Here is a 25213-nt window from a genome sequence, read left to right as displayed (position 1 = left end):
ATCAGCAACTGACTTAATCAAATCTGACCATTTCTTCAGTGCATCACAAACTGTGGATTTAAAGGTGTCTCTCATCTCCCTGCCTTAGAGCTGTCCAAGCACTTAGGGACGTGAGCTGCATGTATGTTGGGTTTGCCCTTCCTGGCATTATCAAGTGATGCATTTTCATAAGCATGCCATATCTCCTAGGTAAAATGGACACTGTGCTTTCCATATGTGTTGTATTATATTGCATTATGTTATATCACTTTATAGCATATTATATAACATTGTATTATACTATTTAATTTTACCTGAGTGAAATATTTAGAAACCCATTCTCCTTATATTATGCAAATGGAGATCATTCTGGCACTAAAAAGTAGAAAATTTCATTTAGGCTGCATTTTCCTTATTATCATGTGATTGTAAGAAAAATATTCCTTGAAGGAAAGATATTCTAGGGGCTGGAGAAGAGGTGATAGATTTTTGACAGGTAATACTATGAATTTATATTGCATTTCCATCCCCAGGAATGTCACAGTAGTATAAATAGCGTCTGAATAAAATTTTAGTTTCTTCAGACATATTTTGTCCCTGCCATTATTCATTGTTGATAATGAGACAATTAATAGGCTAATGGGCACAAATGTTACAATATAGGCATTTAATTCTGCCATCTGAATGCCAAACCTAGAGTTGTACCTACAAACTATATAGTTAGGTGTTGTAATTCTTTTATGTCTTTTAAATGCCTCTGCAGACCTGTAGGTCATATCTCCATTGCTCTGCTCACCTGAATATTCTTCCTGAAGTACACTGGGAGGTGCAAATGAGCCAAGCGAGTAAGATTTACTCTGAGCAAAGTCTGTAGAAATCTAGAGACTTGGACAGAATCTTTTTGGGGAAGAAATTGGCTGGGGAGGGAAGTTTGGTTCTTGTGCATATCGAAACACATGACATTGAAACATGACAAGTCCAAGATCAAACGCAGTAATGTAGAGAGCATTGCTGTAAGACATAGGCCGAAAGTGAGACAATCAGTGCCAGCTTTAGGTGGATCTAGATAAACAGAAAAGTGAGTTTGTAAGAGATGAAAAAGAACACTTGTATTCTTACAGAAAATGTCGATGAATTTTTAAAAGGCCGAGGGTCTCTTTTATATGCTAACTGCCGAATGCAAAGAAGCATTTCTTGCTGTGTCCTGTGATGCTGTACAGCAAGCTAGGATGGAGTCACTGGTGTTCAAACTTTGCTTTATTGAAAATACGTTGTACTTAATAGGAGGGGTCAGTTAATTATTTTTGCTTGGATACATGGACTGTGAACCTATTCTTAGAGGTGGGAATCAATGAGAAAAATGAGTAGATAGTCCTTATCTTCTATATAGGGATTTAAAAGGCAATGGGGAATAATGGTCTTTTACAAAGCTGCAGGGAGTTTGGCCTAGTTAGCACTTTTGTATGCTAACTTAGACTTTAATAAAGTATCAATTAGCACATGCAGAATCAGAGGCCCCTTCTGAATCAATAGAACATCGTTTGATGGTCATTTTATGAAGTAAGGCAGCACTTCAATGTGGTTAGGGAGATTACAGAGTAGCTTGCAACACAAAAGTCCTTATACTGGGATCGAGGGTACAACCTCCCGCTTGACGGGATAGTCTAAAAGAAACACTGTTTAAGCATACAAAGCGCTGGATCTGATTTACCTGTCATGAAATTATTGCTGTTACAGAAGTGGGGACCCTCCAGAGCAAACAAAGTGCAGCTAGAGCGAATTCTTTATTCCTCATTAGCCCCACAGTACAGCAATCCCAGACAAACACCTTCTGATCATCTCTTTCCAGGAAAGACCCATTTCTTATGATGATCAAGAAAAGCATGAGGGGTTTTTTCTTTATCTTTTTTTCCTAATTATCACGAGAAACACTGATCATTCCAGGATTCATTTGGTATGTTCACACAAGCCTAACAATATTATCAATGCCTGATAAGGTTTCTCTCTACCACAGAGTACAACCAACTGGTTTATTTGAGTACTTATGCAGTAAACGCAATTGGAACATGTGGATTCAGCCTAACAGAAGAGGAGACAAAGAGGTGGAAAGACCCAAAGAAATGATGGAGCAGACTAGACATAATGAGTCCTCAGACCTTTTATTTTGCATTATAAGATGTGATTTTTATTTGCATTTCAGGGTTATAGAAATGTAGGACTTCTCTAAATTACTTCTGTCTTTTGTTTCTGATGCAAGATCAAAGATCACCTGAACAACTTCCAAGACTACTCTTGAGCCTTTACTTAAAAGCTAAAAAAAATGAGATTTCACAGTTTCTATCAGTCATCTGTTCCAATATTCCACCCATCTTATGCTTAGAAGTTTGGTTTGCTTGTAACCTAAATTCCTCTTGCTTCAAATTAGGTTTATTTCACCTTCAAGTGTCCTGGAAACTAATGTAGATCAGCACTCTTCTTATTATACCTGTTAGTATGCATTACACTTTTTTTTAAATCTGCCTTTATGCCCTCTCCCAAATCTTGTTTTTCCAGACTCAGAAAACACAAATTTTTAACCTTTTCACTGGTCCTGTTTTGCCAGACCTCTGCTAAAACTTCTTGCTGTTTTCCTGGCAGCAGTTTGGGAGTCTGTCCATATCTCCTTTTCAGCTGTGATGTGCTGCCTTTTTATGCTGAGGTTGCCAGTAAAAATGCTCCACAGACGTGACACAAGCAGCTTGCCCACCATCCTGTGGACACAGCACAGAGTGGCATTTTCCTCCTTTGGAACAACCCATGCAATAGTGTTGGCTCCTATTCATTTTGTGGTCATCTTTCCCACAATGCTGACTCATAGGCTGTTACTCACCTCTCTATGCCTGGGCATTTGATTTTGCTGTTCCAAGGCTTGTGATTTCCACTTGTCCTTATTGAATTTTCTGGTATCGATTTCCAAATATTTGTCCAGTTTACCAAAATCATTTTGAATTCTACCCTCATCTTCCCAAGTGCTTACAAAATCTCCCAGCCTGGTGTCCTTCTCACATTTTGTAACTGTTAGCAAAACCATTCAGTGGTACTGGTCATGAAGCAAAATCCTGCAGGACCACTCAATGCTGACAACACTGAGGTGCTGGCAGTGGTTCTTCAGGTTGTTTTCCAATCTGTCACTGTCATTTCACCTGGGTCATATTGCCCTATGCTGCCTTTGACAATGAGTTGTGGAGTTGTGTGAAGCATTTTACAAAGGTCAAGATGTGGTGCAGTTCTCTCATTGGCTAGGCCAGTTATCTTAACCAGAGAAGAAGATCAGGCTGGTTTTGTTGTCAACTTGTTCTTCACAAATACATGTTTGTTGTTCCCTAGCACCTTATTATCCTCTAGATGCTGAAAATTTGGTTGTTTGTTCCAGTAACTTTCCACATAATAAAGTTATAATGAAGGCTCTGTAATTCAGAACTCTTCCCCATTGCCCTCTTCTCCTTAAATATAGGTATAATAGTTTTTCTCTGCCAGTCCTCTAGGAACTCACTTATCTTCTCTAACCACATGAAGGTATTCACTAATTTTGTCTATTGCTTTAGCTGGTTTCTGAAGTACCTGAGGGAAAATTCAGTGTGGACTGATTAATTTTGCAAGAGATTTCAAAAATGTAGGTTATATGACTTGAGAGCTGACAGAACATAATATATAATATCCCATCAGTTTTCACTGGGCACTGCACCTGGCTTTTGGCTGAGATGAAGTGAAGTTGGTGAAGTAAAAATGGATCTATCTATTTCTTCATACTTCTCCCAAATTTAAAAGAGAAGCTGAAAAGCTTCAGAAAAAGGCTGAAAATATGGGAGAAATTGAAGGTAATATTTATACCACTACATTTTTTTAAAGAGAAAAAACGATTCTTCAGTCAAAAGGAAGAAATCAAAACTCACGCTTCAGTGCATAAACTGATTACAAGGGTCAGCAAGGAATTGTTCTCACTATTTCCATCATCTCACAACGGTTCAGTCTTATTTTTTATGGTTAACTAAAGATTACGTATCAAGCAGTATCACATTATTGACCTCAACATTGAGCACTGGTGCTTATTGCCATTGTTCTTTGTTTTCCACTTCTTCTTCCCCTCTCTGAAACTTCAAATACAAAATATTTTATTAACCAAGCTTCTCCAACAAGGAGGAAGAAACAAAATTACGTCAAGGCTGGAGTTTTCAGCCTTAACTTGAAGCAAAATTTCCTTGTGTAACATCTTTCAGGCAAATTATTTAAGTATGCAAGTATGTCTTTCATATCTCACACATTCTCCCAGCAATCTGTAGTTCAATACCTCAGAAAAATATCACTTTTTCTCCTTTTCTTATATGTTCTCTCATTAGGATTTCACTTGTGCCAGACTGGAAGACCACTCCATTTCCACTTGGGATGTCCCATTTTTCCAGCTTCCTGGTGTAATCCTCTTTGCTGCTATTAGTCACAGCTATTCTGATGTCAAGTTTCTTTTGTCAGAATTTCTTTCATTTCTGAACTATCACTTCCAAAGCATGTGAAGAGGGAGTTTAACTCTTTGGAAGTACCAGCTACTGGCAATTTCCAAAGGCAAGAATCTCAACATTAGAGCAGAGATCTAGTTTGACAAGTCCATCCTGATATCTCAAAAAGTTGCGGTGCAGAACTAACTGATAAAAATGCAGATCCATAAGTAAGAAAGAATACATTAAGAAGGTATGTAAGAAGAATCTTTTTGCTGAAGTACACATACAGAAAGGATCTTCAAATTATTTGAGGGGTTACATGAAGTGGCTACCAACAGTGGGAGAAACGGGCCTTGATGACCCTGCAGTTGCTGCTTACAGGGTTTCTCTGTGTTCAGGGTCATTAGTTCTTTGTACACCGCCAATGTTTTCCTGCCTAAAGAGAAGGTGTGCCTAGATATTAAAGAGGCACCAAATGACCTCTTAGTGACCACCAGTAACAGTGAATGGAAGCCATACCTTCTTTCAGGTCCGTTCTCAAAATTTGCACTGATGTGCTCTACTGGATCACTGAAAAGGCTTTAAAGCAGTGGGGAGGCCCCTAGAATTTATATGTGAATAAAATTTTTCTCTAAGACTTTTGACAAACAAGTGGAGAGGAGCAGAACTACAAAGCCTGGTTTATTATGGTTATGTCTTTCCCTCATAACTCTTCCTTCATACACAATAATTTCAGCTCCTTCCAGCTCCCGTGTCATAACAGCCAAAATACCCCAGTTACTATTCCAGAACTGCATGCAAGATGATCCCTCAGTCAGAGAGATTGTATAACTGCCCATACTTTCCTCAGTGGGAATGTTAACCTGAATCTTCCTTCTCTAATTTACCTGCTAATCCCCAGGGAGCAGATAGAAATGCTGGACAAACAGTTGGACTCAATGATCTTAGAGGTCTTTTCCAACCTTAATGATTCTATGATTCTATGAAATACCGCAATCCTTGGGATCTCTGTCTTTCACAATGCTAATAGAATATCAGTGCAATTATATCACTGCATAAACTCATTTCTCTGGGAAATCAGACTCAAAACAGCTGCAGAAGATTCTCCCCTCTGAAGGACAGCAACCAGGTGGCTCACAGCAGATAATGGAAGGATGGGAATTTTGGCCAAGAATACCTCAGCTCTTACAAAAGCTGCTATTACATCACCATTCAAATTGAATACTAAGACAGATGGAGCACAGGGTTTTGGAGGCTTCTCTGAATGATTCACCTGTAACAAACTGACAAGCAAAGAGTTTGCCAGCAAGACAAAAAAAATCTTTTATATTCTAGTAAATGCTAGTTCTTCTTAGCCATTAAGCAATCCAGACAGAGGAATTGCTTCATCTAGGATACTCATTTTATGTCATGGGAGGCACTGGGAAAGCTGGAAACATGTCCCAGCAGTGGATTATGAAGAAGATTAAAAATAAATATTATATACCTCCCTTGTAAGGGGTAGGTGTTGTTAGAGCCTGTCACAATAATAGGGGACAATTAGATAATACATCGCATAAACTCTCCGTGGAAACTGCAACGATTGAGTTTGAAGACCAAATCTAGAGGCTGGTATGCAAAGCATCTGAGGTTGTTTTTCAGGCTTTATGAACCTTTTGCTTGTTGTCTTAGAACCAGAACAAATGAGGTCAGCACACATTTATTCCTTCTTACTTTATTCTTTCAGCTTGAAAGTGCCCTGTGAAGGCGAGGCACTCGTATTCTGTATTTCTATAAACACTTTGAAGCTTGGTGATAAAAACAAGGTAGACTCTAGTAGTTCAGAAAAGAGAAGGAGGCTGTAAGACTTCTTTTGCTGGTTTGGTTTCATACACACTAGCTTGGAGTTGACTTGAAAATGTTCATCCTGTTGGTTAGTAGCATATGTCCTCATGCTCAGACAAGGCAATCAATGAGATCAGGGCAGGTGCAGATGCCAGTGTTGTACCACTGAACAATGTCAGAATCAATAAATATGAATTACAGGAAAGATTTTCACCTCTTAGATCACCTACAGCTATTTTCTAAGTTAATTTAAAGAATACCCTTTCCCTATGAAGACACTACAACAACAACAAAAATACAAGTAGACAAATCAAAAACAACAACAGAAAAGTCCACTACCCACTAAGTGCCAGTGGGTGCATGCAGTAATTATGAGAGATGGCAAAATATTGATTTCTGATTAGAAATTACCTGTTCACTTCTTCATCTTCAACAGCTGCTTTTGAAAATGGGTTGGTTTGGGTCCATTTCTAATATAACAAAATGCTGTATGAAATGCCAAATTAACAAGGAACACAGTCATAATGAAACTAGGAAGTTGTCTTCACCATAAAGAAGCACATAGGCCCTTACCAATCATTGGTTTTGATCTTCATGCATGGGAAGAAATATTACCTCTACCTGGTGCAGACAGACAGCTGCTTCTCATATCTGGCACCAGATAGGAGATAACACCTTTTCTGTCTTTGGCATTTGGGGTTATCAGAGAGCCTTATCATCTATCCAGCAGCCATGGAATAAGAAAGAGACCATTTTTCACTGCTACATGGAAATATGTCATATTGTGGGGACTAGTATGCACAAAATGCAATGTTTTGTAACTAAAGAACATGATCTGCTACCATAGTCACCATGCAGCACAGACAGGGACACCTCAGGTTCAAAATGCGTTCCGGGTGTGCAACAGGAACAGGTTTTGTCCCATAGCAGGGGAGTGGCAGATGCCTGTATTGCTCAGGGGCCTTGAGACAAATCTGAGCAAAGGCTCCTGGTACAGTTGCAAAGAAAGGTCGCACTTTGGGGAGAGGAAAGGCTTTATGTTTTTTTTTAAAAAAACTATATGTGCTAGTTTACATGAACATCAATTCACAATTTAGAGTTATTTGTACAGGGTTTTTGACAGCATGGCAAAAGTAGTCAGGATGTGAGAATTAAAAGGAATATTTTTGCTTAATGATGAAAGCATAATTAGTATGATTTTCATAAGTTTTGTGTATTTTTGCACATCCTTGATGAAAGAGGGATTGTTTTATCTGAAATTTATTTGAATTTTCCAGTGTATTTGCAATGTTACACTTAGTTCCTGTTGAGGCTGACTTCAGCAGAGTTAGTTAAACCAGCACAGAGCTTTAGAAACTGTCCTGTACTTCTGTACTGCTCTTTACAGTGGTATTTATAGTGCCTCACACTGAGTAAAAGCTGGGGATCAGATCTTCCCCTGGTGCAAGTTATAAGCATAATTCTATTTGGAAATGTTTACTTTGTGATTGTGTGTGTCTTTCATTCTTTTTGATCTTTTTATGCATCTATAACCGTAGGGCTGGGATTTACACAATGAGACTCCCTGGGTCGTTCTGTGAGATTTTTCACTCTGCAGACATTCCACATCTTTGAAGGACTTCAGATCTTGAGCAAAATGAGTTCACTGATGTGTCCCAGGAGAGATTGTTGACTAGTCTGTAGATGTACTTTTATGACAATAGATTGTATTTTGAGTTAATGTTTATGCGCCATATGCTATATTGTCAAGTTTCATTGTATTTATGAAGATCTTAATAAAGTGAAGTAAATATAAAAATACATGTTCAGGCCCAGTCAGTTTTCAAGAAAAGTAACAAGTGCCTCTTGATTTTTCCCTTTAATTTAAACTTGCCTCTTGATTTTTCCTTTTAATTTAAACTTGTCCAGAAAGTATAACAGGTAATGATAAGAGTAGGACTGTCCTGGACCAGAGATTAAAACAGGAAGTTCTGGAAGTAGTACAGAAATATTTAGGGCTATAATCAGGCAGCCTGTTTAGAGATATGTAACTTAGGTACTGCAAGCATTAGGATTTCTAAAATCATAGAATCACAAAATCACAGAACGGGTCAGTCAGAAGGGACCACAGGGGGTCATCTGGTCCAATCTCCCTGCTCCAGCTGGGTCATCCCAGAGCCCGTGGCACATGATTGTGACCAGACAGTTCTTGTATATCCCCAGTGAGGGAGACTCCACAACCTCCCTGGACAATCTGTTCCAGTGCTCAATCATCTGCACAGTAAAGTTCCTCTTCATGTTCATGTGGAACATCCTGTGCATCAGTTTCTACCCACTGTCTCTTGTCCTATTGCTTGGCAGCTCTGAGCAGAGCCTGGCTCTATCCTCTTGACACCCTCCCTTCAGATACTTATAGAAATTGATGAGGTTCCCTCTTAGTCCTTCTTGAGAATAAGCAGGCCCAGCTCCCTCAGCCTTTCCTCCTAAGAGAGGTGCTCCAGTCCCTGATCATCTTCATTGCCCTCCACTGGACCCACTCCAGGAGTTCCATGTCTCTCTTGTACTGAGGAGCCCAGAACTGGACAAAACACTCCAACATATAACCTCACTAGGGCTGAAAAGAGACAAGTATTGCATTAATTTCTTAAGAAATTTTAGTTCCTGGATCAGTGGAGCCTCCATCCCTGGCAGGCGTTGTTAGCACCTATTGTGGTGGTCTGTCTGGTGGAGAATACAGCAAACAGCTTCTTACTCACTGGTGCTCCGGTGGGCTTATTGCAAAGGTGTCTTATGACAAAGCAGCAAGCAAATGAGGGTACAGGAAACCTAAGAACTAATCTGTGAAAACATAAAAGGATAATCCATTTCATGGTGGGTAAATAACTTCACAGTGCTTACAGTGCACCTCCACCTTCGTTTGAAATATCAGAATTGAGAAATTCAAGGAACAAAATAAATAGCTCATTTGGAGAATTCTTCTCAGTCAAATTTAATTTCTTCTTCCTGTGTTCATCACCAATTTGTTTAGTTTCTTTTGCAAAATACTTGGGGGGGGAAATCTTTAAATGTGTCATTAAACACAGAAATCATTTTCCTTGGCATATTCCTAGTGCATTGTATGTGCTGCTAAGAAGCTTGACATATTTGAAACACTTAAGAAGTATCACATGTATTTGTGTATCCATGTACAGAGAAAATAGAAGAGGGAGTTTAAAACTGGTTGCCCCTCTTCTCCACTTTCTCTTTCAAATGAATTGCCCTTGCTCAAGCAATGTGCCTGCATGGGATCCACTAAGGTCTGTAGTATTCTACTAGAATGCTGAGTCCACACAGCAAAATCCATTGCAAGGACCAGGCATAAAAGATATAAGCATGTAATTAATTTTGTGAATGCAAATAAGTCCACTAACTTTCTGGGAGACCACTTGCTCATGTGATGAGTACACTAAGCATGTCAGTAAAGCTTTTCAACTCTGAGCTTTTTGACTATAAAATCCTTGGCATTTATGTAAATATGTATTGAGCACAATACATTTCAATCCCAGTGGAACTCTCTGGTGCCCATATGGTCATCCAAACTATTAAAGTTTTTTATCCTTTTGTTGGAAGTGTTGTTCTCTTCAGAATTAACAAGATAAATGGGTCACTTGCAAGAAATGACAGAAGCTGGTTGTGGCAGTTATTTCATTTTCCTTTTCATCTTTGCCCAGAATTAGATATTTAATTAAGAATAGCTTAATTACAGAACAAATATGTGCTGGGGGCAGGGAGGGAGGATGTTTGTAAAACTGGAGCATGAAGAGTATGGAATATGCCTGCTTTAATTTTCAATATGGGCTAAAAGAGAAATTAATATTTTCATTGGTGGGAAGTGCATTATTTAGACTCTTTTTTGTGTAGAACAATTAGGTAGTTCCTTTGTACGATGTATAGATCACAAGTAGCACAAGTTCAATCAGATCTGCATGCATCTTCATGAAACCAAAAGCCACATTTGTAACTCCTGACTGACAAGAAAAAAGAATTTTCAGTAATGTTTGCAAGGCAAGAACAGAGAAAGTAACCTAAACAACTGAGCTGATAATTTAATATTAATCTCAAACGCAGGGGCAAGAAACGTATTCACTTTGGGTCAGGGATATAAACTGCACAGATACACCTAAATGTTTTACAATGGACTACACAACTGTGAGAAATGAAATGAAATGAAACATTTAAGTTATTCTTGAAAAAAAAGTACCCTCTGAAGAAATCTCACAGATTTTGGTCATGTAGTCTTCCTGGGCTCAATAATTTTTGTGTCTGAGCAAGGAAAACAAGATTTCCCTCTCTTTACTGCCTTCAAATTCTTTGCACATCCCCATGCTGAGTCATGAAACTTGTTTCTGTAATATATTTCATATGGCAAGCAGAATGTCACCAATTCCATCTTTGCAGATTTCCTTAAGAATGCCTTTTGAGGGGCTCCAAGAAACAACTTGCATTGAGGGAACATTAAAAGTTTGGTTCTGCCCCACTCAGGAATGCCAAGAAACCCTTCCTGTGTAATGGGTCCCCCTGCTTCCCTGCAAGGAACAGACTCTGCCTCCAAGCCTGAGCCATCCAGCTGTGGCAAAAACCCCTGTGGGCCACCTAAGTCTAGAGATCTCACCAAGCTAATATACCCCAAGTATCTGTCTTTTATCCTAACCAAATGTTGTGTCCACAGTCTAAGTGACCCTGTATTCATCCCTCACACGCAGCTGGTGAAGAAGCCATCTCCATGAGTCCCTCTGAGACACTAAGTCACCCATGGCCTTAACTGTAGCTCAGCCATCACTTGTGCTACCACACAATTCAAACCCTAAATGTATGTGAGTGCCTTTTTACGCTGCTGAGAAATGCATTCCTTGGCCTGCAGGCCTTGCAGATGCAGAGACCAAGAGTACACACCTGGGATTGGTGACATTGTGGGAAGAGAACCAGAGAGATCAGCAGCCCCTCAGCCAGAAGTTAACAGAGCTATCTTTCATCCCTTTAACACCAGCTGAGGGCCTGAGACATTCTCCTTCAGTCTCAGTGAGTGACCATTGTGGACTAAACACTGATATTAATGGTATCAATTTTCCTTTAGGGGAGGAGCAAAATGCAGTGAGTTTGAGCCTGCTTGCTCATGTTTTGGAAAGGCATGAGAACGAGAAACTCTGCTATTAACAGAGAAAAAACCCGTTCCACTTCAATACTACTGCTTTCTTCCATTTCTACAAAAAGATATGACCATGTCACCATGGGCTGGCGTTAAATGGGGAAACTACTGGTACTCAAGGAAGGAACATCCTTTTACGAGACTTTACATTATTTAGTGACAAGTTTCCTGATAGTTGCAAGACCCCAGAATAAGACTCCATTGGAATAATAAATGTTCTTAGGGATGTTGCTCCCGGGGACCACTGGGTTGCACACTGTTTTCAAGAAAGGTTCCTCATGGAACTGCACATTCAGATGACAAAAGCTGTTACCACAGAGAGCCTGAAGCATTTATGTCCCTACTCTTGACGTTTTTTCCACTGCTTTTACTTACCTTGCTTCTTGCTGACTTACACATGTGGATGAAAAGCATCCTGATGACCAGATTTCTTTTGCTATTGCCTCATTACAGGTATACTAGTAACTCTGCAAGTTCATTTAACAATGATATCTCGCCTAAGCACTGTTGATCCTTGATGGCTGAACTTAACTGCAGGAGACATCTGGCACCATTAGTTTTGAATTTGTGGTTTGAGAACTCACCTACAAACACAATTCTGATTGCCACAGAAATTGGTCCATCATGTTGTATCACCTCTTTGTCACATAAACAAAGATGTAACTGATCTGTGCAGTAGCCGGAATTTCTTAAATGCCCATCCAGGCAGGACCTTAGCTGCTGGATCATAGCCTGACCCCACTTTCTCTTCCTGTTGCATGGCAGAGCCAGTGGTGGGTTCCCTCAAATTACATTGGGGGGTGGTGGGAAGCTCTTCCCCACATTTACTCACCAGCAAAACATGGGTTGTAAATAATTTCCCCCTGATTTTGCTGAGAATAACTTCCTGTTTAGAACATGCCAAGAGCATGGTGGGCGTGCTTACGTGCAGAGGGCTTCAGCCTTCTTTCCCCAGTGTAGAGGTGTGTCGGCTGTTTGGAGCGAAGGCGTCACAGGACAGAGAGAGGCAAACCCTGCATACTATTGGACTCCTTCGGTTGTGGGGATCAGCAGGGGCTGTGAGCCTTGTCTCTGCCTCTTACAAAAAGCTGCCACCTTCTTCATTAAGTGACAGACACACAGAGATTACTGTGGTCCTTCTGGGCTTGTACTGCTTAGGTAAATCCCCATTCTTTGGCTTTACAGACAACAAATCCTAAGATATTATGTAGCCAGTGTCTAAACAACCAGCAGTTCTGTACATTGCTTTGCTTAGAAGAATTTTACCATGTTCTGTGCTTATAGTTTTGTCTTTCTTTGTTGTATCTATTCAGTCTTAGGTTGTAAACTTTTTCAAGGTAAAGGACCCATTAGTTTGCTACACTTCACAACTGTATAGGCTAGCAGCACTGTGTAATCATACTTCTTCTAGGCTTTATAATTGGAAACATTATCTTGTGTAGAAATTAGTCTTAGATGGTAATTCTGGCTCTACTCCCCCTGTGGAAACCTCTTCCAGATTTACACTGCCATTTTCAGATTTCAGCCAACTTTCGGATTCATTTCTGAATTTCTGTTTCAGTAGATTTCTAAGTGTACCCAGTTCTCCAGCTTTACCAGCCTCAATGCTGGGGAATTCACAAATACTCTCTTCTTCTCTGTTAAAAATGTTGCATTGCCTCAGTCTTTAAAGTCATGCAACTGTCAAAAATACTTTTTATGATTTTGAAATCTTTCAAGGATTTCAACTGTAAGTATTTGACAGCCATCTCCTGCTACATTTATTTCCACAGGATAAAACAATTAATTAAGCCTAAACACCTAAGTGTAGAACAGCAGTAAAAAGAAGGGTGAACTACTTGCTTAAGTCTCAGAGCTCCATGTGCCTTTCCTAATGAGTCTGTTTGTCACAAAAAAAGAAGTGTTCTTTAAAAGAACAGCAAAAATACTGGGCCAACAGAGGATGTATGGAGTGTTTTGACAGAGTAACTTGCGTGCAGCACTAGATCATTATGTTCAGCAAAATGGTGAAGGAAAGGTTTGCTATAATCCATAGCCTGGAGTGAGGTCACCAACTAAACTGACTTCATGACAAGAAAAGACCCTAGACTGATGAGAAAGTGTCCTCTGATAGAGGTCAGCATTCCTTTGCCTAAACAGGTCTTTCAGGCCTGTGGAGGAAAGAAATGTGTTAGCTTGACTTGCTTGGACATACAGTACATAGCCGCCAGCACTGAGAAACCTTTTGTGGGTCATAAAATGATTAACTGACCATTCAAATTCTAGAAATGTTGCATTTGTAGCAGCAATCAGCTCCTCAGAGACAAGGCAGCAGAGTGTGAAACCTGAATTCAAAGAGCAACAGAGAGGCTGAAAGAATAATTAAAACTAGAAATAACTTGAAGCTGCTAGAAATTATATTCAAGGTTTGCAATATAGCAATAATATCTGTATTTATGTAGACGTGTGCATGGATATATGTGTAATGACAATGACATAGTTTCCAAACAGAAAGATGGTTGCCAAATATTGTTCTCCACCTATCATAATTTTCCAGAGTGAACTGGTTTTAAATATTCTCCGAGGACTTCTGGTCATAAATATTTCTGAAGAGTATGCACTTAGCTCATGCCAATCAATATCATAAAGTAACCCTACAGCTAAATTAGCAAAGTAGAGATCTCGTGCTAATTGACTAAACCCTGATGTTTCTTGTACCTAAGGCTCCAGGTCTGCAGCTTATATGGTAATAGTATTTCTGGTTTCGAAAGGTGTGCATCCTGATGTTACAATTTTATATAGAAGATTAAATACTTTATAGCATATTTACCTATTGAGGAAACTCATTTGCCTTGAGGAAAAAAGCATTCTCTTATGAATTTCCTTTGACTTTACAGGATACTGTGTTTCTGAGAACCAGGATTTCTCCTGGACATTTCAAAGGACTACACAGAGGACCTACTTTTTTCTCAAGGGACCCAAGTTACTGTGTTTGGACTTTTAAGTCAGTCCTAGTATACGGATGTGGACTTCAGGTAGAATGAGCAATGCAAAGAACTTGTTTGGACTTGGCGTCTCCTTGTATTTTTGGGGACTGATGGACCTTACTACAACTGTGCTGTCAGGAAGTGCCAGGCCCCTCACTGAAGGGCAAGAAGGCAACCTGTCAGACAAGCTGCATCAGCGTATGAAGAGGAGCTGGGTGTGGAACCAGTTTTTTGTTCTGGAGGAATACACAGGAACTGACCCTCTCTACGTTGGGAAGGTAAGACCCGCAGCAGGAGGATGTCTGGAAGAGTGTATCCATCTGTGTATCTGCAGATTGTGGTGAAACATGGGATGTTTCCACAAGTGCCTTTGCCTTCTTTCTGGCAGTGAATTTATCCACATTAAATTCACTTCTGCTCCCAAGAGCTTTTGCCCCATGTCACCTTTGTTTGGGAAGAATTTCTGCTTCAAGGGGCTGTCAATATAGTTGCCTATTTTAAAGAGATCTGCTGCATCAATCATCATCTGTAATTTGAGGTAGTGTTAGAAAATCTGCAGCGATCTTTCCAGGGACTCCTACAATGTCAAGGCAAAGCAAGGTTATATTGACATATAAGGATTAGGAAAGAAAGGAAGAGTTTGTGATCATGCTTCTGTCCATGATCAGGTCAGCTAGAAGCTGCAATTCAAAATCATATTAAATAGCCAGTTTCCCTTGAAAACTGACATTTCAGTTTTTGTTTTCTGCAAATCTCCAGGGTCAGAGTATCTTCTGACTTACCATATCTTGACTGCAGGTTAATTCTGTGGACTACAGAGAAGTTGCTCCAGATCAAGAAGTGTAAAGGGACAGGTCATTAAATCCAACCATGAAGGGTCCTATTTTTGGATCCCTTATACCCCAAGAACCTACCCATCAGTACAGATATGTGTAAAATGTGTTCCTGAGCTCATCCTATATACTTGGTAATATTTGGCATTTACTTTCCTGTGTCTCCTTGAGAAAGAAGCTGATGGAAATCAGACCAGTGACATCTGCCATCACAATCTGCCTCACTATAACCATCCTCCTTTTTTGTTTTGAGAGACCCTGAATCGCTGACCCTGTATTGATCCTGTTATTCAAAGTTTTATGGTCAGCATCAAGTTTGCTTCTATTCTACTCCAAGGTGGCAAATCTGGACAAAAATGTGGAGAGAGTTAATGTACTTAAGTGTTTGAACAATACAATCAAGATTTTACATGCCTAGAATATCAGATATGGCTATGACAAGTGGAGACTATGTATAGGTATATATGAAAAACAAAGAACTTAGAATGTCAGAAAACAATTCCTTCACATTTCATTGCTTATTTTTTACATGATATAAGCTCCATTTTTCCTTCCAAGTTATCCATCTGCAGGGAAAAAAAATGTTACATATCCAGAGGCCCAGTTTGGACTCATATTTATTATTCTACAACCCCATAGAGCTAAACTGTGCTCTCAGTCACACCAGTATAAATTAAAATGAATCCACAGCTTCGAAAGACCTCCTCCTAAATTATCCCTGCACGACTGACAGCAAGATGAGCTCTTCTTCCTCCCACAGCAATGGCATAACTAGCGATTGCCTCCAGATGAGACCTCATTAGTCTTCATTCATCTGTGCACCTAGCTTTTCAGCTCTTGATATCTCTATTGATTAAAGAAATTAATATTTGTTTTCATGAAATTCCCAGCTTTGGAACAAGGGCCAGACTTACTATTTCACATTCTCAGTTACATCTGAAATGACTTCAGGCTTCTACTTGTGAGCCAAATCTTAGGTAAAACAAGTACAGGGAGAAACCGGCTCATCTTTTAGACCCGACAATGTCATTAGGAGCACATGCACTTGGCACAGTCAGCAGCACTCCTGAGCTTGCCACCACTCGGCTTTGCCCAAGGGAAGGACACCAAGACAGCTCCTCGCGGCCCGTGCCCGCCACTCTGAAGCCCAAGCTGCCGTCGGGGAGCTCTCTCCAAGTCTGCCTGCGCACTGGCTGTGCTCGCACCGGGGTGCGCAAGGGCTAATTAGCTCCCACGGCTAACAGGGCCAATTAGTCCCACGCACTGCTGAGCTGACATGGCTGGATTGCTCGGAAAGACTCGTAACTCGGCAGTGCTCCATGGAGTCCCGGCCCCAGGGAACTCTGCTGCCAAAAGGGCCCTCTGGGGCTCACACGTGCCATTGTGTCCCATCCCCGATGCGGGTGCGGAGCCGCCAGCCGAGCCGTGCCATGGGGGCTGTGGGGGTTCTGTGGGGCCAAGGCTTCCCCTCGCCTCACCCAGCCGGAGGCAGGGGCGCTCCCACGAGGCAGCAGCCTCCCACAGTTCATCGCCCGCCTGCCTTTGTGCTGCCTGAGTCTTAGGGATCCTTAGGAAAGGGGTCAGCAGGGAATAGACTGTGGGGTGAATTAATTGTTCTGGCAGGCCAGAAATTTTTCAGCCCAAGTCACCCCAGGCTGACTCAAAAATAGCTCTGTAAAGGCTCGCACAGAGTGGGGCGGAGGTGCAACAGGGCTTCCAGTCTGCTGCTGGCTGCTCACACCAGCCCTCCAAAACAGCCCTGGGTCCCATACCAGGCCAGGCAGGGCCTCTTCTGACTGATACCACCCACAACATCCTGAAACATCCTCATAGCCAGGCCTTGCTTTTATCCATCTGCTCTCTCCAAGCCCCCGTCAGAAAGAGAAAGAATGTATAGCACCGAGCTGGTTGTACAGCTGGTTCTGGCTGGTTCTGTATGACTGGAGCAACCACAAAAGCACCTTGACTTGAACCATAGGTCCAGGCTTGCCTAATATGATTTCCAAGGCTGCTATGATTCCATGAACTTTCCTACACAACTGTTAAGGCAAAATATGTTCTGGACAGGGAAATGAAAGAAACTTCCTGATGTGAAGTCAGTACAATTTTTGCTTTTCTATCAGTGTTCATGATAGTGATTTAAAGCACTTCAGCTTCAGAGGGTTCCTGATCCTGTCACAGATAAATACAAGGCTTCAGTTTTCCTAGAGGTAGCCATTATTGGCTAATACGATAAACTAGGGAAACCAAAGCCCCTTCATTTGCTACAGCAGGTATTTTCCACATTCACTGAGCAGCCTACACTGTGTCAGTAATTGAACTGGGGATACACTTCACCATTTTGCTGTGTTGGAGACTCCCTAACCCTGTTTCAAAGAAGCATTTGAACCGCAGCAGCTGAATAAATGAATAAAACGCAACCTCTTTGCAGATTATCAATGTACATCAACCGCATTCACTCATGCATCCTTACAAAAATCCCCTGCAGGTGCTACCTCCCTGGAAGCAGAGAAGGGAGAAGCATATCAAGGATGGAGTCACACACACTGGTTAGCAGAGCTGTGTGAGTCCTCCCCTGAGCTGCTCACTGCAGCACTACCCTCTTTCACATGCCCTTTGCCAGGAAATGTGTCATTCCAATGCAGATGTAACATCCTCATTTTTTTGTACTATTCTCATCAAAAGAAGCAACGCGGGTTGACACAGTTAAAAATTTCTCAGGAGTTATCAGCTTTATTCCTCCAATAACCCATTCCTTAATATGGAGGAGAAAGTACAAATTAATTCCTCCTACTCTGTATCAGCCACATGGCAGCACAATTTATTGCACCATCCATAAAACAGAGCCAACTTAAAACTAGATCACCTTTCTGACACAGTGACTTTTACACTCCAAACTACAGCATCCTGATACTAGATTTGGGGTGAGCTTCAGTCCCTTCAGACACCAAATTCTTTCAGATTTATTGCAGTCTGGCAGTGTTATGTCTTTTATACTCTTTTTTGCTTTGTCTAGAAAGAGCAGGTTATACAAGAAGCTGCAAAAGTGTTGCTAGCATTTCTTACTGCCTAGCCTTGGTTGAGACCCAATGTTTCTAACAAATCACAGTTAGACAGAGATCCTCTTGTACTCCCAAATTCTTAATAGCATGTCATGTTCATTCCTTGTTTGCTCCCTTCACAACTGCATTTATTCCAAATAGGGCTTTGGACAGAAGGTGTAATTTAACCCATTAGTTTGATTCATTATTTGTTTCTAAGTATTCTGAAAAGTCCTGAACACCTACTGCTATCTCAAAAAACGCTTCCTTTTTTCTTTCTCTTTTCCTTCTTCTTTTTCTCCTTCTTCATTTTCTTTTCCTGTTCTTTTTCCCCTTTTCTTTTTCCATTTTCTTTTTTCCTTTTTTAAAATTTCTTTTTCATTTTTCTCTTTCTTTTCTGTTTCATTTTTCTTTGCCTTTTCTTTGACTTTGAATTTGACTTTGACTTCTTATTTCTCTTTTTTTTTTTTTTCTTTTCCTTATTTAATGAGGACTTGTTGTTGTTCCAAAACACATTTTCTTCCATCAGGGCTGGCTCTAATTCCCCAGTCAGGTCTAACATCTGTATCTGTCTCAGCAGCTGCATTCTTTCACTGGTGCACTTATGCACTAAAACAAACACCCAAGATGTAGCTTAGTGGTTCTGAATCAATTTGAAAAGCTATAATAGTGTCCTCCTTCTGGAATTATCTTGTTTACTAGCTCCTACAGTGATGATCTCTGAATTATGGGTGTTTAGGGTAATGACAACCACTGTCTTTTTTTAAATTAATCACAAGATGGTGTTTCCTGAAGATACACCAGTTTGCAGTCCTAGTGCCTGCATGTGAATTAATACACATGGCAGCCATCTAAATTTAACTGTTTACCCCTGCCAAATTTTTCTGGGCTTGTTCTTCCGCCATTCAGTTAATACATCACCTGAGAGCTGCCAGCTTTCCTCAAAAGGATCGATGTTTCTCAGATGCAGTAGCCATTGCAGGGACAGAGACAGAGGAGGAGAAAGGGAAATACCAGTGGCCTGACAGCCATTGTCACAAACCTGCTGCACCTTCAGCTCTTGCAGCCACATTGCAGTGCTGCTGCCCTTAAATCTCACTCTCCCAGCAGTCACTTGGAGTCCGTGGGCCACCTCCATGCACACCTGTCTGCAGGCTGGGATATGCCATGGAAAACCACAGGATCCCACCTCAGCTGAAAGCAGTCTTGCCCTAAAACCAGGAGTGGGTCCAAGTTTTGCGTGGGTCAGGTGACCTACCTGAGAGGCAAGTAAGGGAGACAGAGAATGAGCATCTTCCAACCAGACCCTTGGCTGGGGGAAAAGGTCTTTCCTCTCCCCAGTCAATGGGATCGTGTGCCCTAAAACAGCTGAGGAGGTACTCCACTGGCACTAGAAATGCTTAGGTCAGATAAGTCATTTTGTCCACACCCCTATTAAACTTTTTCCTATGAGGTAAGTTATCCTATAGGTTCTTTATGTTTTTAAACTGCTCAGGGATGAGATCTCTTCTTTCGTTCTTGAGAGGAATGCCTGTAATCAAATGTACAAAGTTTGACTTCTGCTTTTCGACACAAATTATCCATTTCTGTTTGGATTCTTTCTTCAAATCCTACCAATCCTGTGTTCATATATTCAGTTTACTATTCTAAGATTTTTCTCTCCAATACAAATATTTACCTATGTTTGGTCCCATCCTTCAAAATTATTCCCATATGTCCTTTAAGCTCATCAAAGCACTAAATACACACTTAATTCTGACCATATTTCTGAGATGATTTGCTCGTATATGCATTTCAAAATGTGCTTAACTGAATCCAGCCCACTTTCACTATTTTTTAAATAATTGTTTATCCTTTATTCATCTCCCAAAATGATAATCACACTGGAAAACCATATTCACATTTGAACCTTTTTGATTATTGCACTTCAAGTCTATTGCCTTGCTGTCTTTTGGGACTGAATGATTACCACCACTGGGCATTGGTCTTTATGCTCTGTTCCTCAAAAGTGTGGAAGTGCGAGCATACCATTGCAGATTTTCATAGTGTGAGTGAAATTAAGCAATTCGATTGCTTTTGATAGTCATTCCAGTATTTCATAGGAACCAGGTGCTTAACAGAATGTAGTCCCCAGAATGATTTGTTTCCCTGTTTTAGATCATAATTAGTACTGCGTTTACTCTTTCTCTGTTCTGTTGCATTCACAGCTATCTGTGGCTGCTCAGAACTAATTAGCAGTCATGCAATAAATCCGTTTGCTAATTTCCTAGAAAATCTGGGATGGTTCTCATCTCTGTAGCTTGCCATGGTCATAAGCAATTGTTTCTTGCTGCTTACCTTACCTACTGTTTGACAGTATTCCTTCCTGAAGTTGTAAGGATCCAGACTAATTTTATTACTAAAATTTAATGGAAAAAGTCATAACACTTACTGAACCATAACATTTACTGAGTAGCTCTCCCATTCTGCTTTCCCCTTGATCCCAAACAGATTTGCCTTATTTCTCCCACCATTATGCTACCCCTGTAGTATTTGACTCCTCTTAAGCCATGTGAGCAAATAGTCTGCAGGTTTGCTGACCTCACTTTATCCCAAATCTTCCCAGTGGCCATTGCAACCAGGTAAAAGATAATTATTGTGTTGAGTGAGATTCCAAAAAGGCACAGAGCCTGTTCCTGTTTGGGTGCCTCTGCTTTTTCTTTTGGCACAGCCATGGGTGGAGAAACAGGAAGACAGGAGAAGGTTTTTAATTGCAACTATGTGATACAGACTTTACTATTTGCCTCTTTCAGCAAAGCAAGTTCATTAAAACTACCTTGTGAGTCCCAACACTGAGAGCAGAATGCTTGGCACGAACACGTGCTCAGTGTTTCTCAGCAGCTGTTTACCCAGTGCATGGTCTAATTGCATCCTGTTCCTTTCCACAGCTCCACTCTGACATGGACAGGGGAGATGGCTCGATAAAATACATCCTCTCAGGAGAGGGAGCTGGCGTTGTGTTCACAATTGATGATACGACAGGGGACATTCATGCCATTCAGCGGCTGGACCGGGAAGAAAGGTCACAGTACACCCTCAGAGCACAGGCTCTGGACAGGCGAACGGGCCGGCCGATGGAACCAGAGTCAGAGTTTATCATCAAAATCCAAGACATCAATGACAATGAACCCAAGTTCCTGGATGGACCTTACGTAGCCTCTGTTCCGGAAATGTCACCTGTGGGTAAGGCAAATTTTGTGGAGTCTCTTTCCCTTATAAGAAAAGTGGAGATGGTCACCAAAACACAAATTCCCTGACTCCTTGAACTCAGCTTCTGCCCCTTGCGCAGGAGCTGCAGGACAGAGGAGCTCACCCTGGGGTGCCTGGTTGCTGTAGAAAAGGGAATGCAGGCTTTACATCAGCATCAGCTCAGCCCCTCTGAAAGAAAATGTGCCAAGGGAAGCCTGAGAGCTGAAGAAAGGTGTGAATCAAACATGCCATGCTCAGACAATTTGTAGTAACATAGTGCCCCTTCTCCTCTGACATCAGATGGTAGAAATAGTAATGACCATTAGACAACTATTACCATCCCAAAAATAACACAGTCTTAGCAACCTAATCAAGTTCATACTGAGAGCTCAACTACTGTCCAGGAGCCCTTGAAAACATGGAGAAATTACAGCAATCATTAGCTCCTTCTAATCCATGTAAGCCTGCACTAAACAAAATCCAGTGAATCCTGAGATTATGGTACTATTTGCCCTCCACTTTTAGAGAATGGGACCATCTTGAAGACACTCCTGTTATTGCAATGTAGAAGACAAACAGTAGCTTTCCATCTACACAAGTCAGGAGAAATCATTTCCATATAGTAAATTAAATAATCACATAAAATACTCTTTTTCTGGACTCTTTTTCTTTCTTTTTGAGTTGTTTTTTTGCTTATTGCTTTTTGGCTCTGTGACATCACTGCAGAGAAAATAATACCATATAAATTTCATGTCCTGAAGTTACAGATATGCTTCAATTCCTCATTCTTCAATATTATGTTGACATAAAACTAGAGAGAGGCATCAAATACAAAAGTTCCACTCAGAAATAATGTTTCTTAATGGTAATGGCTAGCCTGAATTCAGATTTATCTTCAAGTTCTTATCTAGTAACACTGGATTTGTTTCTAACACAAAACATTATGTAGAAGGCTAGATACATTCATAAAGGCATTGTCTGACATTTTAAGGAGTCAAAACTCACGCATATTTCAGTTGTGCCTCACCTTCTCCTTGTTCTTGATAAATTACATCACCTGCAAGCCATTACTAGCTTCAGAGGAAGCAGACCTTGAAAAACAATTGAAAAAAGAAGTATATATGCCTCTGTGTGGGTTCCAAAAGGCACTTCAGCAGTGTATAATCTCTAGGCCGTGCAATGTAAACTGCAATCCCACAGAGAGATTATATCAGAGATACATCCCTTCCTGCTCACAGTTTGTGTACAATTTCCATCTCTCAGTCAACATACAGCATCTATGGGCCTGCTACAACAGTTAATGATTTATGTCAGCAGAGCTATGGAACTTCTTTGAGCTGCCTCCTAATAACACTTAAAATCAAGACAAGGGGAAAAGAAGCAAGCAGTATATAATTACCATCTCTCTGCCAGCCATAACAAAGTACTGTTAGTTCAGCAGTTCTGTAACTGTGGTCCATAGAGTACTTGCTGGTTTATATCTTCTTATAGATGCATGATGAATTAATACCTATTAATTCCTTTAGTGCTAATGAGCTACAAGTATGAGCAGTAAATACAAGCACAATGAGCATCAAGTGAAAAAGTTTGGTTGGGGAAAGCTCTTGTTAGGCATTTCAATTTACTTTGAACTGTGTACTTTTCCTGCCAGCTCTTTATCCCACAAGGTCTTACCTTGATGGTTTTTTTGTCAGGCACCTCTGTTATCCAGGTGACAGCGACAGATGCTGATGACCCAACCTATGGGAACAGCGCGAGAGTCGTATACAGTATCCTCCAAGGACAACCATATTTCTCTGTGGACTCTCGGACAGGTATGTTATTTCATCAGGGAATGAGTCAGTGTGAAAACCAAAAGAAAAAGCTGCAAGCAGAAAGAAAGGGCAGTGCATCATTGCTGTGGTCAGAGAAATGTATTTCTGTGGCTTGGAGCCAAAACAGAGCAGCACTATGTGAGGGGTAAAGTAATGCTGTGGCAGTGAGTTCCAGAAGAAGAACGTGCTTTTTCCAGTGATATATTCCTCTGAATGACCATATTCTGCAACTCAGGATCTGGATGGGTTTGGTGCTGTAAATACTCTTGCTTGCTTTTATCATTGAAAAATGTCTTCAACAGATCTAGTTGATAACAAGGCTTAGGGGAAAAAAAAATCTATGAACCAGCCAGGACTGGAAAGTGCAAGCTAAAGGATGCAGTTATCTGGAGTAGTTTTACCTAAGGGTGCTCTTGTTAATAACCTTACATTTATCTATAGGACACCCTCTCTGTTTTGCTTGCTTTCTCTCTCTCTTTTCTGTATATATCCAAGGTTTATATTCAAAAGTGGAATCTGACAGATTTTGACAGTTTCTAAAGGGCATCTGTAGTGCTAAGGTCAGAAACTCAAGAGACGATAGTCACTGCAGAGCCCTAGGGGACAACATAGGAAAAACACTGAATAATCTACTTCTAAAGTTAGCAGTTTACGGGATAGGTGCTCTAGCCAAAGACAAATTTGTGTGTGGCATATTATTTTCTCAGCTTTGTTTTTATTTACAATATAAATAAACTACTAATGTTCCTTTTGTAATCAGGTGTCAACCACAGACAAATAAGGGCGTAATCACAGATTTGCTGAGTACCAAATTATTTCTAGGAAAGCAAAGGACCAATAGTCAGGATCGGATCCAGTACAGATTTAATCACTAGGATGCAGCTTATACAGAAGAGAGGCCCTTAAGTCCAAAATCATGTACTTTATGGGTATTTAACCCAGAAAAGGTCTTTTTCTCCTCTTATTATCTTCCCAGTCACTTAGATCTGCATCTCTGAACAGGTTCAAAGATGCCTCAGCCTTTAGCTGCCAGAGTCAGCAACTGGACTCCCATTTAGGGTAAGCACTGTTGTGGGCCATAAGCCATTTCCCTATCACAAGTACAGGACTGTAATCAGCTTCCCCTGTGCAAACTCACCCTGTGGGATTTGGTAGCCCACAGAATGCAATTGCAGCTCTGACATTCTTCTAACACAGAGCTAGAGCATAAATGACCTACAGCTCCTTTGTATTCATAGATAGTGATTAAAACACCCAATAGTGGACACCTTATTTCAGTACAGTCCTCCTCTAGAAGCACTTGGATTCCTTACCATTTACCTCCCAACGCAGCCTCTTGGTTCCAGAGGTGTGCTCCTATTCCTATTCTGTCACTGTCCTCACAGGTGCTGAACAAGTGTCTATGTGAAAGCACAACTTCAAAGGAAAGTTGAGAGCCTTCTCCTCCCTTTTTCCAGGATATTTCTACAGCCTGACAATCATATTCCCCTACAAGATAAAAGAAGTCTCCCACTTCCTAAGAAACCATCTGGCTGTTATAGAAAAGAAAGGACATCACCTCTGCTCTTTACTGTTTTCTTAAGAGCACAAACCTCGCTCAGTTTAGTGAAAGAAATGGTTCCAGCACACTTATTTGGAAGACCTGAGGATCTGAACCTTTCCCATAGTCTTTCCCATAGCCCTAAGGATGGGTTTAATGTTCACCGCTATCCTTAGCATTTCTTTGCAGACAGACTGTGTGCAGCAGCATCAGATGCTCCCTGCTCTGCATTGCTACACCTCTGGGTACCTGATCTGGCTCTGAGTCTTGGTGTCCTGGACTAGCCCTCCTCTAGGGACTGGAGGCCCCAAAGATAGGCATGGCATGCCTGGGGTTTAGGCACTGATGTCTT

General features: G+C 40.8%; 1 protein-coding gene across 2 annotated transcripts in view; it reads left to right on the top strand.

The window, feature by feature from the left end:
• The window catches only part of CDH20 (cadherin 20), a 118649-nt gene that overhangs the window by 66600 nt on the left and 26836 nt on the right, over positions 1 to 25213 (top strand). For both annotated transcript variants that reach the window (XM_048310966.1, XM_048310976.1), the window contains exons 2-4: positions 14316 to 14683; positions 21207 to 21501; positions 23202 to 23321. In XM_048310966.1, coding sequence (XP_048166923.1) covers positions 14441 to 14683; positions 21207 to 21501; positions 23202 to 23321 — 658 coding nt within the window. In that variant the 5' untranslated portion in view covers positions 14316 to 14440. The remainder of the gene's footprint in view (positions 1 to 14315; positions 14684 to 21206; positions 21502 to 23201; positions 23322 to 25213) is intronic.

Source organism: Corvus hawaiiensis, chromosome 1 (assembly GCF_020740725.1).
Source record: "Corvus hawaiiensis isolate bCorHaw1 chromosome 1, bCorHaw1.pri.cur, whole genome shotgun sequence".
Classification (NCBI taxonomy): domain Eukaryota; kingdom Metazoa; phylum Chordata; class Aves; order Passeriformes; family Corvidae; genus Corvus; species Corvus hawaiiensis.
Note: the sequence above shows the minus strand (reverse complement) of the source record. Positions and strands in the feature narration are given on the sequence as shown.